The 18,390-nt window shown below is 44.8% G+C and overlaps 1 protein-coding gene across 1 annotated transcript; it reads right to left on the reverse strand.

The window, feature by feature from the left end:
* Positions 1-619: 619 nt before the first annotated feature.
* Positions 620-16,978, reverse strand: LOC139278191 (uncharacterized). Its single transcript, XM_070896842.1, has 5 exons — positions 16,840-16,978; positions 15,513-15,565; positions 13,741-13,859; positions 1,590-1,749; positions 620-1,434 (listed from the first exon to the last, which is right to left on the reverse strand). The coding sequence occupies exons 1-5, from the start codon at positions 16,976-16,978 to the stop codon at positions 1,225-1,227; spliced, it is 681 nt and encodes a 226-aa protein (XP_070752943.1). The 3' UTR covers positions 620-1,224.
* Positions 16,979-18,390: the final 1,412 nt, after the last annotated feature.

The raw sequence follows: 18,390 nt of genomic DNA on the forward strand, positions 1-18,390 counted from the left end.
CATCCATGGGGGAGGCCGATTGGAGATGCTGCTGGACCAAGAGCCACATGTCGCCAGCTCCTAATGGACCGGTTTTATTGAATGGAGGAAGCTGAGGGATGCAGCTAATACTGGCCATGCTATGTGCCACCATACAGGCATATTTTTGGTGAACTTTGAAATGATACACACAACACCAATGGCAAAGGGTCAAAGTGGCACTTTACTCCAGCAAAGTAACAAATAGTACCCCCCCCCCCACCCCCCCGCCCACCAAAACAAAACCATACAATAAACAGCGTTCTGCTGCAAGGCACTCAAGAACAATGACGTGGATTAAATAAACTCAACTATTTACATGTGTCATGACAATACATCAGGACATCTCCATAACATTGTCCCACTCCTTAATGGAATTTGCCCTGAGCTTTCCCCCACTTCCCTTCATCCCTCTCCCATGCCTGTTGCTACTCCTCAATGAGGCCTCAGTGCCTACAGCAAGGCTGCTTGAGGGCTGCTGTGTTGGTGGGCCAGACACTGCAGATGGCCTAGGAAGATGCCCTGGACCAGCTCTGGGCCTGGAAGGCCCGGCTGCGGACTGCTGCACCTCAGCATCGGCAGCAGCAGACTCTAATGGCTCAGGTGTGGACCACGTAAGGTGCACAGTGGGAAAGTCAGTGGTGGGAGCTGGAATGTTGTTAAGTTGAGGAAGGGCAGCACCTTCCATTTCCTGGGAACCAATGAAACTCACACAGGGCTGGGCCTCAGCATCTGGAGCATGATGTGTCACCATAACTTGCTGACTTGATTCGGCACCGTCATTTCCCCGTTGGACAGTGGGGAAGACAGAGAGGATGGCAGCAGTCAGTGACCGCATGACATCACCAAGCTGGAGTATAGCTTGTGCCTGCAATGCGATTGCTGCTACAACCTCACCCATGGCTCGCGCCACGCACTCTGGAACACCACTGTTGCTGCTGGAGCCCATCTTCCTCTGTGAGCGGCCAAGAATGTGCTGGAGTCCTCAGACGCACGGAAAATGCATGAGTCGGCCTCCGCCACACCCACAGCAAGTGCGTCTATGTCTTGCGGGACCCTATCCAATGCACCCATGAGTTCGCCGTGCATTTCTGTGTTCTCCCTGGACATTGCCACCAAGTCCAAGTCCACGTCTACCTGTTCTTGAGCAGGACTACTGTGCCGACTCACCCTCAGGGGAGCTGGCCTCTGAGCTCCCCCTCCCGCTCAGCTTTGCTGTAGGCCACTGGGGCCAGGAGCCTTAGAGTCCTCAAACCCCTCAAAGTCGCTTTCGTCCCCTGATGTTGTGTCCCCACACAGTGCGACTGATGGGCTTTGGTGCTCAGGTCGCAGACTATCATTCCCTCCCTCATTGTCTTCCCCCATGGCCAGATGTCGATGGCTCACGGGAAGGCTGGCATGCTTCTGGCTGGTCATCTGTGAGCAGAACACAACAGACGTGTGGTTAACAGCAAGGGAGAGGGCAAGGTGATAGCAGGAAGGTGGCATTGGACATGTATATGTACAGGGGCTAGGCAACTTGATATTAGGGGTCAAGGAAGTCACATCAATTGCAAATGCCATTCACATACCCTCACTGTCCGATGGGTGCTCGGCATCGCCCCTGACCACTGCATGAACTGGAGTGCCAATGAGGGCCGACACTCGCTGCTCGACCACTGTGAGTTCCAGCAGTTCTGGTTGTCTGCCTCCTGTTCAACGTTGCTCCCTCCTATTATGGGAGAGCTTGGCCTGCAATAAGAGCAAGAAGAAGGGTTCAGTAAGGGTCCACCTCCTCTTGTGCCACATGAGCCCTTCCGTAATTCAATAGCTGCCATTGTGTGGATGTGCAAATGTCTTCAATTCCATCTGTGTGGCTATTGACTGAGATTTTTCAAAGACTGCGAGGAAATGAGTGCCAGGTAGTATAGCGGCTCAGGGTGATCTTTGGACACAGAAACATAGAAACATAGAAAATAGGTGCAGGGGTAGGCCATTCAGCCCTTCGAGCCTGCACCACCATTCAATAAGATCATGGCTGATCATTCACATCAGTACTCCTTTCCTGCTTTCTCTCCATACCCCTTAATCCCTTTAGCCGTAAGGGCCATATCTAACTCCCTCTTGAATATATCTAATGAACTGTCATCAACAACTCTCTGCAGAAGAGAATTCCACAGGTCAACAACTCTCTGAGTGAAGAAGTTTCTCCTAATCTCAGTCCTAAATGGCTTACCCCTGAGCCTTAGACTGTGACCCCTGGTTCTGGACTTCCCCAACATCGGGAACATTCTTCCTGCATCTAACCTATCCAGTCCTGTCAGAATTTTATATGTTTCTATGAGATCCCCGCTCATTCTTCTAAACTCCAGTGAATACAGGCCCAGTTGATCCAGTCTCTCCTCATATGTCAGTCCTGCCATCCCGGGAATCAGTCTGGTGAACCTTCGCTGCACTCCCTCAATAGCAAGAACATTGTTCCTCAGATTAGGAGACCAAAACTGAGAACAATATTCCAGGTGAGGCCTCACCAAGTCCCTGTACAACTGTAGTAAGACCTCCCTGCTCCTATACTCAAATCCCCTAGCTATGAAGGCCAACATGCCATTTGCCTTCTTTACCACCTGTTGTACCTGCATGCCAACCTTCAATGACTGATGTACCATGACACCCAGGTCTCGCTGCACATCCCCTTTTCCTAATCTGCCACCATTGAGATAATATTCTGCCTTCATGTTTTTGCCACCAAAGTGGATAACCTTACATTTATCCACATTATACTGCATCTGCCATGCATTTTCCCACTCACCTAACCTGTTCAAGTCATCCTGCAGCCTCTTAGCATCCTCCTCGTAGCTCACACCGCCACCCAGTTTAGTGTCATCTGCAAACTTGGAGATATTACTCTCAATTCCTTCATCTAAATCATTGGCATATATTGTAAATCAACAGTGGGAGTGAAGTGCGAGGGGGACATGAGGGTACATGAGTCCTGAATGCAGAGGGAATGGCAGGAGAAGTGAGTCTGCAGCTTTCTGCTGGATTCAATAATCCACACATGAGGAGGGCTAGCTCCATCAAAGAATTCACAAACATGATGAGCATAACAGTTAAAACTGCTTGTTTGCTTGTTGGTGTCCATGAAAGCAAAAGCTTTACCAATTGTGTGAGACAGTGATATTGCAAGCATGGCAGGCCTACATAAATGTGAAGGGTCGTTGAATTTCTTACAGCATTGTGTGCCAGTTCTGGCCACCGTGTTGGCTGCTGACATTTCTTGGACAATCTCGCTCCATATTCTTTTAAAGATGCTGGGCACCAGCCTTTTTCCACCAACCAGATGGAGCGCAGGCCACCTCTTCACAATGGCCCGCACTAAGGCCGCAGCAGCCGCTGGAGAGAATCACCATGCACGCTGCCTGCCCTCTTGCTGCCCCATCTCTCCCGCTTTGTTGGAAGTGGGCCGGTTATCTGCACATGCGTGAAGGAAACCGCTGCACTCTAAAGTATTGCCTGCTCCCGAGAAAATTTAAACACATCTACGCATGCATGAAATGTGGATCTTTTCTTGCGCCGCGATTTTCAGCTGGGATGCAAAAAGTTCCTTCACACCCTGTTGGCATTGTGGAGGTGATCATCGGCCGCAACAATGCCGCTTTAAGCACTATGCGTGCAATGGCTGCAGAACAATGGGACACCTCCAATGAATGTGCAGGCGAGTTGCAAACCCTGCAAACCCTGCAAAGCACCACGTTGCAGAGGAAGATCGGTCCACAGTGGATCAGACGGAATTGGAAACTCGTACTGAGGAAGCAAAAGTGTATCTTTTGAACTGATCTTCCAGCGGAACATGGAGAGCTTGCTAAAATCGGTTCCTTGCACAGTGGTCTTCCAGGATGACATATTGGTTACAGGTCGGGACAACATGGAGCACTTGAAGAACCTGGAGGAGGTTCTTAATCGGTTGGATCACGTGGGGCTCAGGTTGAAACACTCGAAGTGTGTTTTCCTGGCACAGGACGTCGAATTCCTAGGAAGGAGAATCGCAGCAGACGGCATCAGACCCACCGACGCCAAAACGGAGGCCATCAAGAACGCGCCGCGACCACAGAACGTGACGGAGCTGCGGTCGTTCCTGGGGCTCCTTAACTATTTTGTTAATTTCCTACCTGGGTTAAGCACCCTGCTAGAATCCCTACATGCGCTACTGCGCAAGGGAGATGACTAGGTATGGGGGAATTCACAAGAGGCTGCCTTTAAGAAAGCCAGAAACTTATTGTGTTGTAACAAACTGCTTGTCCTGCATAACCCATGTAAACGATTGGTGTTAGCTTGCGATGCGTCGTCATATGGGGTCGGGTGTGTGTTACAACAGGCTAATGAATCAGGAATTTTGCAACCAGTTGCCTATGCATCCAGAAGTTTGTCCAAGGCTGAAAGGGCCTACAGCATGGTTGAAAAAGAGGCTCTAGCGTGCATTTATGGGGCAAAAAAAATGCCCCAGTATTTACTTGGCCTCAAGTTCGAGCTTGAAACTGACCACAAGTCGCTCATATTACTATTCACAGAGAGCAAAGGGATTAATACCAATGCCTCTGCCGGCATCCAAAGATGGGAGCTCACCCTGTCAGCATACAGCTATGTAATCTGCCACAGATTGGGCACAGAGAACTGCGCAGATGCTCTCAGTCGGCTACCATTACCCACCACCGGATGGAAATGGCACAGCCAGCGGACTTGCTCATGGACATGGAGGCATTCAGGAATGAGAAGTCCCCCGTTATGGCCCGCCAGATCAGGACCTGGACCAGCCAGGATCCTTTACTGTCCTTGCTAAAAAACGGTGTCCTCCATGGGAGCTGGTCCAGTGTCCCAGTGGAGATGCAGGAAGCGATTAAGCCGTTCCACAGACCCAAAGATGAGCTGTCCCTGCAGGCGGACTGTCTTTTGTGGGGCAATGGCGTAGTCTTGCCCAAGAAAGGCAGAGACACATTTATTTGCAAACTGCACAACACCCACTCAGGCATCGTAATGATGAAAGTCATAGCCAGATCCCACGTGTGGTGGCCTGGCATCGACTCAGATTTAGAGTCATTCGTGCGTCAGTGCAACACTTGCTCTCAGTTGAGCAATGCACCCAGCAAGCACAGCTAAGTTTGTGGTCGTGGCCATCCAAACCATGGTCGATGATCCATGCAGACTATGCGGGCCCATTCCTAGGCAAAATGTTTTTGGTTGTCGTGGATACTTACTCAAAATGGATTGAATGTGCAATAATGTCTGCAAGCACATCCACGGCCACCATTGAAAGACTACGAGCCATGTTTGCCACGCATGGCCTGCCTGATGTCCTAGTCAGCGACAATGGGCCATGCTTCACCAGTGCTGAATTCAAGGAATTCATGACCCGCAACAGGATCAAACATGTCACATCTGTCCCGTTCAAGCCCGCATCCAATGGCCAGGCAGAACAGGCAGTTCAGACCATCAAGCAAAGCTTGAAACGCGTGTCGGAAGGCTCCCTGCAGACCCGGTTGTCCCGAATACTGCTCAGCTACCGCACCAGACCCCACTCACTCACTGGGATTCCCCCAGCTAAGCTACTCATGAAAAGGGCACTTAAAACAAGGCTCTCTCTTGTCCACCCTGATCTACATGATCACGTGGAAGACAAGCGGCATCAAAAAAGTGTGTACCATGACCACGCAAATTTGTCATGCGATATTGAGATCAATGATCCTGTGTTTGTGCTCAATTATGGACATGGTCCCAAATGGCTCGCTAGCATGATCACAGTCAAAGAGGGGAGTGGGGTGTTTCAGGTCAAACTGACCAATGGACAAACGCACAGAAAACACTTGGACCAAATCAAATTGCAGTTCACTAACAGCTACAAACAACCTGAAGATGACACCACCAACTTCCTTTCAACACACGCACAAGTGACAACTGACATCACAGTTGACCACAAAACCGAATTCATCATCCCCAGCAGCCCGACAAGGCGCAAAGCCCCAGATCGTCTCACTTTGTAAATAAGTGTACTGTTGACTTCACGGGGGAATGATGTTATGTATTTAATCCCTTGTAACCTGCCTCACACCTGACCACCAGAGGGCCTACCTGTTGGATCCCAGCATCCCTTGGGAGCACAGTATATCAGCAGGCCACCCATGAGGTACCTGCACTCTGGAATCTTAATAAAGGAGCTAAGGTCACACTTGCTCATTATACATGGTATTCAGTCTGATCATTTATTATTTGTAACAGTTTCATCAATAATATTTCACAAATACACAGTATCAACAAAAACACGAATTGGTACACCTGGAAATCTAATGATTATTGAATTCATGGTGTACTGTTCTAATCTGATGAATAAATATGCATTATCATCTCCAGAGTTGTATGTTCTGTTCAGTAACTGTGCACATGGTTCTATTTTGACTGACTATATTTTTTGTGGATGCATATTTGGGAAGTCATAACGGGGAACAAAGAAATGGCAGACCAATTGAACAAGTACTTTGGTTCGGTATTCACTAAGGAGGATACAAACAACCTTCCGGATATAAAAGGGGTCAGAGGGTCTAGTAAGGAGGGGGAACTGAGGGAAATCTTTATTAGTCGGGAAATTGTGTTGGGGAAATTGATGGGATTGAAGGCCGATAAATCCCCAGGGCCTGATGGACTGCATCCCAGAGTACTTAAGGAGGTGGCCTTGGAAATAGCGGATGCATTGACAGTCATTTTCCAACATTCCATTGACTCTGGATCAGCTCCTATGGAGTGGAGGGTAGCCAATGTAACCCCACTTTTTAAAAAAGGAGGGAGAGAGAAAACAGGGAATTATAGACCAGTCAGCCTGACCTCAGTAGTGGGTAAAATGATGGAATCAATTATTAAGGATGTCATAGCAGTGCATCTGGAAAATGGTGACATGATAGGTCCAAGTCAGCATGGATTTGTGAAAGGGAAATCATGCTTGACAAATCTTCTGGAATTTTTTGAGGATGTTTCCAGTAAAGTGGACAAAGGAGAACCAGTTGATGTGGTATATTTGGACTTTCAGAAGGCTTTCGACAAGGTCCCACACAAGAGATTAATGTGCAAAGTTAAAGCACATGGGATTGGGGGCAATGTGCTGACGTGGATTGAGAACTGGTTGTCAGACAGGAAGCAAAGAGTAGGAGTAAACGGGTACTTTTCAGAATGGCAGGCAGTGACTAGTGGGGTGCCGCAAGGTTCTGTGCTGGGGCCCCAGCTGTTTACATTGTACATTAATGATTTAGACGAGGGGATTAAATGCAGTATCTCCAAATTTGCGGATGACACTAAGTTGGGTGGCAGTGTGAGCTGCGAGGAGGATGCTATTAGGCTGCAGAGTGACTTGGATAGGTTAGGTGAGTGGGCAACTGCATGGCAGATGAAGTATAATGTGGATAAATGTGAGGTTATCCACTTTGGTGGTAAAAACAGAGAGACAGACTATTATCTGAATGGTGACAGATTAGGAAAAGGGAAGGTGCAACGAGACCTGGGTGTCATGGTACATCAGTCATTGAAGGTTAGCATGCAGGTACAGCAGGCGGTTAAGAAAGCAAATGGCATGTTGGCCTTCATAGCGAGGGGATTTGAATACAGGGACAGGGAGGTGTTGCTACAGTTGTACAGGGCCTTGGTGAGGCCACACCTGGAGTATTGTGTACAGTTTTGGTCTCCTAACTTGAGGAAGGACATTCTTGCTATTGAGGGAGTGCAGCGAAGATTCACCAGACTGATTCCCGGGATGACCTATCAAGAAAGACTGGATCAACTGGGCTTGTATTCACTGGAGTTCAGAAGAATGAGAGGGGACCTCATGGAAACGTTTAAAATTCTGACGGGTTTAGACAGGTTAGATGCAGGAAGAATATTCCCAATGTTGGGGAAGTCCAGAACCAGGGGACACAGTCTAAGGATAAGGGGGAAGCCATTTAGGACCGAGATGAGGAGGAATTTCTTCACCCAGAGAGTGGTGAACCTGTGGAATTCTCTACCACAGAAAGTTGTTGAGGCCAATTCACTAAATATATTCAAAAGGGAGTTAGATGAAGTCCTTACTACTCGGGGGATCAAGGGTTATGATGAGAAAGCAGGAAGGGGGTACTGAAGTTTCATGTTCAGCCATGAACTCATTGAATGGCGGTGCAGGCTAGAAGGGCTGAATGGCCTGCTCCTGCACCTATTTTCTATGTTTCTATGTATTATAGACATCTACAATTGGATCACTGACAGCACTAGGGGAAGTGACTCAATTTCCCATAAACATGACATTCTTTTTCTCTTTGCTGGGCAATCACCAGGATGAGGGTACTTTCTTTTACAGACAATGGGAGTGGGCTTGGCCCAACTGAACTCATCTTTGCATGATATGGTTTTCACTTGGTATTTATGTCGTTGATGGAAATTTGTTGCCATATAATATTTGGCTGGATTAAATCGCAAGGTCAGTTCTAACCTTTCATTTACCATGCAGTCTTTTGCTCTGGCCTGGTAGCACAATATTTCAGAAGAACTTCCTTCTATGAGCAGTGTTTCGATTTTCCAGCATGCATCAATTAAATCACATTTTTCTGTTTGTCAGCACAGGTGTGTGCAAAAGGCATCTTCAGATTCATTCTTGATTGAACAGCACTTTGAAATATCATTGACTAATAAGTTGTATTTTGCTTGAGAGTAAAATCAGTTAGGGCTTAGTGTTACTAAGGCCAGCACCATTTCCTGTGTTAGATAGCATGCTGAATATTTCTTAAAATGTTTACCCTCATCATGCAAAGGCAATACTGTATCACATAGTGTTAGTGGTATCAAAATCTATCAGAGCAAACTCGGACTTTATGTGGCAGACATATGATTGTTGTATAGGTTAAATGGGGCACATGAGGCAATCTTGCAGTCATATTACTGGTCAAATTATATTCTTGTTTAGATCGATATGGATCTCGGATTATTGACTCATTCCAGACCGATATAGACCTCAGGCTAAATGAACCATGCGTATGTTACAGAAGTTACTTCCTGAACTTATCTTTCATCTTCTTCTTTAAGTATCCACCAAACTCCCATTAATATCTTGAATCATCTTGGTTACCAAAATCTCATGTTCATATTAAGAAACATAAATATTTATTTTCAGGGAAATTCCTTGAAGTCCTTGATGAAGAAGACCAGATTAAGTTTTTTTTTAAAGTTGTATTTGGGTAAAAGGTTTAGATATTCTGCAGGTTGTGCTGCACCTCTAACAATGTCATTAGAAATTTACAGAAAATTATCATTTGTCAATGGTAAATTTGATTTTTTTTTAATCTATAAGGAAATGCTCATGAAATAATGGTTAATTCAATAGTTAATTTGAAGTAGTGATTTAGTAACTGAATAAAATTTGTTTAAATAATGGGTTATGGAATATAGGTATACAATTTGCACATGTTGTCATGAATGTTTAATGCTATTTTATTTGCTAGAATGATTTTAGTGTCACATTGATTATTTTGGTGTTCCATTTGATGTAGGACATCTGCTGTACCTGGTGAAATGCTTTCATTTTCATTATAAATGTTTGAAGCAGGATAAAAGCAATGTGCAAAACAAATAGGCACTTGAGTTCTAATAGTATCAAGCCATAAATGTCAGGCATCTGGAAATTATAGCTTCAATTTCATCAGTGTAGACTTTTTGTCTGGTTTATTATGCCTATTTAGGATTTTGCTGCAGGCAAAAATTATGTAGCTGATAGCTGTTAGGAAGCATTCTAATCTATGCAGTTCAGATGGTCACAATACAGCATAATATACATCAAGGTTTTCAGATAAAGCAGCAATCCAACCTTGTCAAATGGCTTTGAATTGTATTGTGCCACTGGACGATGCAGCTACTGCCTTGTTTTGCCTGACAATATTGCATATTCAAGATTGAAGGATGGATCTTCCATTTTCATAAATTCCACTTTGTCATCTAGGGGCTTTGTGTGCTAAAACATATGTGACCCCAACAGCCAGCTGTTTTAGAACAGAAACAAAAGAAAATGGCATGAAGTCCAATAATTTTATTTTGATTCATGCTTTAGAATGATTTTACCTGCATTATTTCAGATAAATGTTACATTTTAGTTATTGTAAAACTGGTTAATTTTGTGATCTATGTTTTCGGCATATTCACGAATTACTTGTGTCTTGCAAAATATTCTTATTGCTATTACAATGAGCTGGTTAATGTTTTCCTTTATTTTAGAAGCACTATATAATGCAAGCACACTGTGGTACCATAAAAATAAAAAGTGGCAATTTACAAACAGTTTTGCAGCTTTATTGTGAGCGTTTTTCATGTGTGTCTTTGGTATCAGGCAATCATTTGCACATTCCTCCTAAACAAAGCTTCAGCTGAGCAAAAACACTTACAAATGCCAGCCTCCCCAACCAGGAGAATTAGGTGCCAAATAGTCATTTTGTTTCTTGATCTGTAATGTTGTGATGTAGTGGTTACTCACATGCTTTTATTTATGGGTGATGGGTCACATAAAATAAATTGTACATGAAATATGAAAAAAATCAATTTTAGTTCCTGTGTGTGTGTATAGAGTATGTCAATCTACCTCCATAATATTCTTAAAACATAGTTGGGAAAATTGCACCCAAAATGTGCTTGAAATTATGTTGGTTAGATTATGCTTCAAGTTTCCGCTAAATTTAATTTGCATTATCACAAACATAAAGGGCTGAATATTCCAGGGCGGTAGCGGACGAGATCGGTGGCAGGTCGGGTGAGAAAGTTGTTTTTGACAATGGGTTGGGAATCCGCTGTCATCCCGCTCCCACGCACCTTCCACCCGCCCCCCACCCCCCATCCCAGCGCGTCTGTCATCGCGGAGCCGATCTGACCGGCAGCGGTGGCCGACCCAATTTAAACCATTATCAGATAGCTTACAGGCCTTTTTCCACTTACTTTTTAAATTTCCCTGCATGGCCATGGGATTCACGCAGGTTGGGAACCACATCTGTCAACCTGAGGCAGGAGTTCTGTGGCCATTGCTCCACTACTTGATAGCATGAAATGTACAGTAAAAGCTCCCACCTGACAGATGATCATTTTCCTCAGGCAGAAGCTGTTGCTCAGTCCATTTCCAGCATAGATTCTGCAGGCTGCAAGTGCTTCCAGCAAAGTCTCCATTCAGTCCTACCTCATTGGAAGAACTTTCTCACCATTGACAGAATGCTTCTGTCATCTGTACTTGACCTGCCTTCTATTCCATCAACTTAAGTGCCATTTATACTCTCTCACCTTGGTCCTCAGAATCAGACCATGATGAGCCCCAGCACCAGCATCACCAGGCACACCAGCAGCACCAACAACGACACAGACCTTCTCTACAATCACCTGATGCTGCACAGGACAGAGGGCAGAGGGCATCAGCACTGGAGAACTCCTGGGAGGATGGGGCTGGCCTCATCATGGCCAGATTTAGTTAACTTTATGCTGTACACCCATATGACTGTCACATGATGCACCAGGTTGGCACCACTCCACACCAACACCATAAAGCATCCCTACAATAACCAAGCCATTACTTTCACACTCATCACCATTGCGGGGGCGGGGGGATACCGTTACGTCTCGCCATTTCACTGAAACTCACTAAGCCACTTCCAAAGGTGCACACAAATCTGTCCATGTTTTGAAAATAAAGATTTTTATGTTTGACGCCACATTAACAGAAACCTTACATAAACATTGGATAAAACACCCAAGTAGCTACCCTTGTGTGTTGTTAGTTGGTATGATTTCAATAGGACGAGGATGAGTGTGAGGGGCAGCTAGTGAGATGGGGATGTGATAATGTAGATAAAGAGAAGGAAGGGTGGAGGTGCAAGGTAAGTTGGTGTGAGTAAGGATGTGCAGGAGTCGGGTAGGGTAGGCAGAGTGATGGGGATGTAATGAGAGGCACAGCAGGAAGCAGTTGCATGTGGCTTTGTACTAACATTTCCTGATCTAATGAGATCATTAAAATATTTGCAGCACTGCACTCAGGTCCTCCTGACACATCCCTCCTTGTGACCTCCTCTACAATCCGCAACCAGGCTGCGTTGGTCTCCTGCTCATCAGAAGGGAAGACGACCTCCCTGTGTGCTCTCACTCCCTCCATAAGCATAGGGAGGGAGATATTGGAGAACCTGGCTGCAGTCCTCTGCCTCTGTGCAGTCATTGTCAGTGATTGCAGCACTCTAATGCTGTAGTACACAAATAGCACTATGTTAGATTAAACTTCAAATCTAATGTGGCCATGGTCCCTTTAACTTTTCTGGCTGAAAACGTATTATTAATGATGTTACCAGACCTGCTTCATCTCATTGGGCCAGGTAATGCGATGGGCGGGCTTAATAGGCCCCCATTAAGGTAAGTTCATTTTCAGCAGAGGGATGGAGCCAGCAGTAAGGTTGCAACCTGTCATGGACACCATCCACACCAGAACCACCCAGGTTTTCATAATTCCGGACAAAATCTTCCATGAATATAATTACTTGTTTTTTTCTTTCCATTAAAAAGTATTCCTTGATGTATTTAAGAGTGGTAACCTGGTGCAGTTTTATTTTTTCTACTTGTGCAGCTCAGTGTCAATTTTTTCATCTCATAATACTCCTGTGAAGCACCTTGGGATGTTTCACTACTTTAAAGGTGCTATATAAATACAAGTTGTTGTTGTTGTATTAATATAGCTGAAAATGGGTTCACCAAAAAGAAGCGTTTTTAATAAGGGTGGCTAGTCCTCCAACTGATTTTAAATCACTAAAAATGAATTTAAAAAACTATATTGAACGATTTAATAGTTGCATTGGTGTAAACTAGTCAGATTCTTAGTAAATTAAATACTTTTTGATATGAAAATATTTTAAAAATGTGCCTACTAGTTCCTGTGCACCTAAGAAAATTAGTGCAATGTTAAGAGCCTTCGCTAATCAGCACAATTGCCAGAATCTCGCAATTTTGACCTAGGGGGTGTGGCCAGTTTGTGGGCAGGACCTGATTCAGCGAATTAAATTTTGAATCAACAACAACAACAACAATATGCATTTATATCGTGCCTTTAATGTAGTAAAACATCCCAAGGAATTTCACAGGAGCGTTATCAAACAAAAATTGACACTGAGTCACATAAGGTGATCTTAGGACAGATGACCAAAAGCTTGGTCAAAAAGGTAAGTTTTAAACAGCGTCGTAAAGGAGGAGAGAGGTAGAGAGGCAGAGAAGGTAAGGGAGGGACTACCAGAGCTTGGTCCTTGGCAGCGAAGGCACGACCGACAATGGTGGAATGATGAAAATCGGGGATGCTCAAGAAGCCAGAGTTGGAGATGCGGTGAAATCTCGGAGGGTTGTAGGGCTTGAAGAAGTTAGAGATAGGGAGGGGAGAAGCACAAAATACCCAAGCTTAAATGGTTTTGTCCATAACTCATCGACGTTTTAAATTTCCCGATTTTTTTGCACTGGTTAGACTATTCCACCCAGACTGCACTGGAATCTTGGTTCAAAACAAGCGGAAACTTCCCCCCCAATAATCATGCCTGTCACACTTAAGATGACAAATATTCTCTAATGTAAATTTCTGTGACACTAAAAAAAAGTTCGAGAAATTAAGATAGTAATTTGGAACAGTCAGACAAATTCTCCAGCAACCAAGCTCACAATATCTCAGGCCGTGATTTCCGATACCTCGGTGGGTCCGTGGCAGGCGACGTGGTTGGCAGATCCTGGCCTCGTTGCTGCCTCCAGCCCGCTGTCCAAAATGATTTTCCCCTGATTGGGCTTGTTATGTCCGCCCAGCTCGTTTCCTGTCAAATTGAAGGAAGCAGGGCTGGTGATGTCATTCGATGACACGTCATCAGCCGGTTTCCTTAAAGGGACTATGCGCAAATTAATTTGGACAGTTGTGCTGTCAGTGTTCTACAGCATTGATTGTTCTACAGCATGACTGCACCCAGGCTTTCCTATGACTCCCTCTATATGCTTATGGAGGGAGTCACAGCACACAGGGAGGTTCTCTTCCCTTCCAATGGGCGGAAGAGACCTCCCCACGAGACCAACGCAGCCTGGTTGCACATTGCACAGGAGGACACAAGCAGGGATGTCGTCAGGAAAACCAGGCTGCAGTGGCACAAACTTTTCAATAACCTCAGTAGATCATGAAACATTAGTGCAAAGCCACACTCAACCTCATCCTGCTGTGCCACTCATCATATCCCCATCACTCTGCCTTCCCAACCCTACTCCTGCACATGCATACTCACACCAACTTACCTTGCACCTCCACCCACTGTCAAAAACAAACATTTTCCCATCCGACCCACCACCGATCGCGCCCACTGACCCCCCGAAAAATTCTCCCCTCAGTCTCTGAATGGATTTGAATACGAATGTATCCACTATTTTAAAAAACATCAACTAAACTTTACAGTCTTCAAGGAATAAACACCCACATGCATTGCCACTCACCTTCAATTCAATTAAATCTCCTTTCTCCAGTGCTTTCTCAGTTCATTCTGAATCAGTCGTGTTCTTCCCTTTATTTTCCTTCATTAAACTTTTTTTCACTCAGCATCACTCTCTACTCTCTTTAAGTAAAATCAGGGACATCCAATTAATCAGTCAGGGAGAGGGACAAAGAAAGGGGGCTTTGCCACCATTTGTATTTTATTATAGTTCAAAAATAGATTTCATATAGACATTTGAATTTGAAAAGTCGTTGCTATTGGAAAATTGTATTTCATTTTATTTTCTGTCAATGCCTTTCTTGATATTGTAAAACTTGAGCTTATCTATTCCTTTACAGGTAAACATTGCACCAATGTACAGGGTAATTATTTTCAGCTATGTTTCGTTTATGCTTTCAGATCAGAAATATTCAAATGAATTAAATGCAGCTGCATTGTTGAGGGAAAGAAGGGAAGCGATTATTCTTTGAGGAAAAATTGTCTAAAAACTGTAATTGGCGACTGCTGCAATACTACCAAATCACAGGAGCCCTCTCCAATGCCACCATCCTCAGTACCACTCCTATAATGTTGCTACCAAAACACAGTGCTGCTAAGCGGCACAATCCCCTCCCTGCCCTATTGCTGCTAAATTCCAAATATCTACTTACAGCCTGGATTATGTTGTGTACTTTTGAAGTGTAGTCAGTCTGTAAGGTAAGGAAACACAGCAGCCAATTTGCACACAGAAAGGTTCCGTAAACAGCAATGAGATAATGACAGATAATCTATTTTAATGATGTTAGTTAAAGGATAATTAAAAAAATAATAATCTGAACAGATTACTTGGTTTACATTTATGGTTAGTTTAGATGGACAATGGTATTATTCTTTGCTATCAAGTAATTCTTGGAGAGTTGCAGCAAAGTGCAACTTAGGAACAATGCTAAACACAATGGGCCGAAATTTGTAGTCGGAGGTGTCTCTCTGGCCCGAAAACAAATATGAACCTACCTGCTGGCTCCCGGGCTTCGGAGTCTTCAGGTCCTGGGCCTGCAGGCGTACATCTGCGTAAATGCCCCCAGATCCCAGGGGCGCAGGCAGTTCAGAAGCCTCGATGGGGGTCGCATGGGCCCAGTCAACCAATTAGAAAGGGGGATTCCTCATAAGCTTATGGGGATTCCCCAAATAATTAACTAATTAACACAACTGAATAAAAGCAATGTTCCCATTTTCAAAATTAATTAAAAGTCCCTTTAATTAAGCATTTAAAATAAAAAATGAATTGGGTCAAAATTTAAATAAACTAATTTTAAATGTTTTTGTATGTTTTAATCATTTGAAAAAATTAAATTTAACATTTATTTTAACCCTTACACTGGTAAAAGCAGGCCCCACACCTGCATTTACCAGGCATAAGGGTTTCGGGGCATTTGCTGGGCATTAGTTGGGCAAATAGCCCTCCTGTGCATCAGTGAAAGTCTTTTTGGGTCGGCGCGGTAGACCTGTCAAGGCGAACCGTGACAAATCGCAAGTTCCGGGTTTTCGCACATGCACAGCACATGCTGTACCCGGAACTTGTGGGGCCTTTTACAAGTGTAAGGGTTAAAACTGTCATTTCAGGCCCAAAACCTGAGCAATGCTTAAACCTGACATCAGAACTGCATCATATGAAAAATTAATTTCTCCTTTCTAGCCTTGCAGTTTCCCCCTATTACCAACAATTATGTTGTGGCTAGTTCAGACGCAATACCTATTCACCTTTTTACAATGAGAAAGCATGTTGAAGGGCTTGAAATCCATGTTTTAAAGCCCTGAAAAGAGTGAAATTAAGAAAATTAGAAAACAGTGATTAGGGTGGTGGCATGCTTTGGTTTTAAAAGTCACAAAATTGTAGGAAGGAGGTGAGAAGTTGTGTAGTTAAGCTCCTGAGAAAGTAATGAATTATAGTATGCAACAAGTTATAAAGCAACACAATGAGGATATAAAGAGGAAATAGAGTGTGGAGGAAGATGTATTTAGAGCTCAGAAGAAATGAGAGGAAAGAGCACTAATCATTGGAGCATCAATAAAATAGAAAGGTTGTGATGGAGAAGGAATGGTTAGAGTCTAGACTTGAGATGGGGATTGATTACCAGATGATGAGCTTTCTTTTATTCTACCCAGAAGTGACACGTGTGTTGGAAGAAGCTCCTGAGAAATCGCAGGATCAGTATTCAAGTGTTGGATGGACTTCAACTATGTTTTCGGTACTTGTGGCTTACATGCCGATCCTGCAATTTGCATGTCATTTTTAGATCTTCATGCGGGGACCTTAAAACCAACTTTCTACAATTTTAACAAGGGTGTTCGTCAACTGCAAGGGCTTCCATTCCATCAGTGTGCAGCTGGTGTGCAACCGCAAAAAGATCTTTATGCAGTTGTGCGCAACATTCCCCGGCAGCTGCCTTCGTCCCGCGGCAGTCCTTCCTCTCAAACATCTTCACATCTGGAAGAAGAGATATCGGCTGGCTGCTTGAACCAAGGGATACCCACTTAAAATGTGACTGATGATACCTCACAGAAGCTTTTGAATAAGGCCCAGGAGCACTACAATGAATTCCATATGACCACCGGATGTGTCATCGATTAAACCACTGGCATGCTGAAGATGGGCTTCAGGTGCCTGGACAGTTCTGGAGGTGACCTTCAGTACAACCAGTGTCTCCAGAATGGTTGTGGTGTGCTGTGCTCTGTATGACATTGTGCAACAGTGAGCTTTGGACCTGCAGGAGGACCAAGGCACAGAGCGAAGAGCTACTTCAGAGGATTCCGAGGAGGAGGAGGAAGATGAAGAGGAAGAGAAAGATGATGATGAGGAAGATGAGGAGACGAAAGGTGATAAGGGCAATGCAGCACCAGCAGGATGTCCTGATTATTACGAGGTTCGCTTAGGTTCCACCAGTATGCACATCTTACAATCCCATGCAAAAGCCACCTTCTGCCCCCCACTCTCCCAATGCTACCAACACAAAGCCATCCTGCAAACAACCAAGCATCCCTTTCACATCTCCCCATTGGTCATCGTCAATTCAAGTCTTCACATTCATCAGCAAACAACTGAAAAGGCCACTTGCCAGGCAGCAACCAAGAATGGGCAACACGGGAAAGTGGGGCAAAATAATAAGATTTACGTGCTTCAAATGAGGTAATGAAATGAATAACAGAACAATGTGTAAGACATTCATGTGCACACCCTTGTTTAACTACAAATCTTCACTCTTGCTTTTCCTAGAGCTTCTACATGGCTGCTCAGATCCCTGCTCTGACTGCTGAGGTGCTCTTCGCCGATGTCTTCTGTGTTTTTGAGCCCATGAGAGCTCGACCTTAGACTGCACCACCTGCATCTGTGCAGGGGAAGACTCAGCCATCGAGACACGAGGCAGCATGTGGGGTACTGACTGGGGGTCGGGAGATTGGCAATAAGTGAGAAGTGGAAACGCTTTCAGTAGAGTCCCCAGTACCATGTCCCCTTTCACCATCATGGACCTGAGTCCATGATCGGATCAGCAAAGATCATATAAAATGGCGGAGCAGGCTCGAGGGGCCATATGGCCTACTCCTGCTCCTATTTCTTATGTTCTTATGTTCTTTCATGGCCCAGCCGCACATCCCTGCCACCACTGTGTTGGAGAACACATTTGCTGCCAATCAGTGGGGTGCTGCAAGACCAAGGCAAGGGTATCCTTGATCCTATTTAATGTTCCAAGCCCTTGAGTCGGCAAGCCCTTGTTGAAAGCCTGCATGCACTTGTTTGATTGCCCTGTTTGATGCTCTATGCAACTGGCCACTTTATCCATGGAAGAAGACATCATCGCACTGGCTTGCGACAGAAATGCACTCATGCTTGAGA

Source organism: Pristiophorus japonicus, chromosome 13 (genome assembly GCF_044704955.1).
Source record: "Pristiophorus japonicus isolate sPriJap1 chromosome 13, sPriJap1.hap1, whole genome shotgun sequence".
NCBI lineage: Eukaryota > Metazoa > Chordata > Chondrichthyes > Pristiophoridae > Pristiophorus > Pristiophorus japonicus.

Excerpts from the sequence above, each read along its gene's own strand:
- LOC139278191 (XM_070896842.1), bottom strand. The coding sequence starts at position 16,978 with ATGTTTGAGAGGAAGGACTGCCGCGGGACGAAGGCAGCTGCCGGGGAA. Across the intron at positions 13,860-15,512 it reads CGAAGCCCGGGAGCCAGCAG|GAAACGAGCTGGGCGGACAT; the intron begins GTAGGTTCATAT and ends TCAATTTGACAG. Across the intron at positions 1,750-13,740 it reads CCTGCCACGGACCCACCGAG|GCCAAGCTCTCCCATAATAG; the intron begins GTATCGGAAATC and ends CTCTTATTGCAG.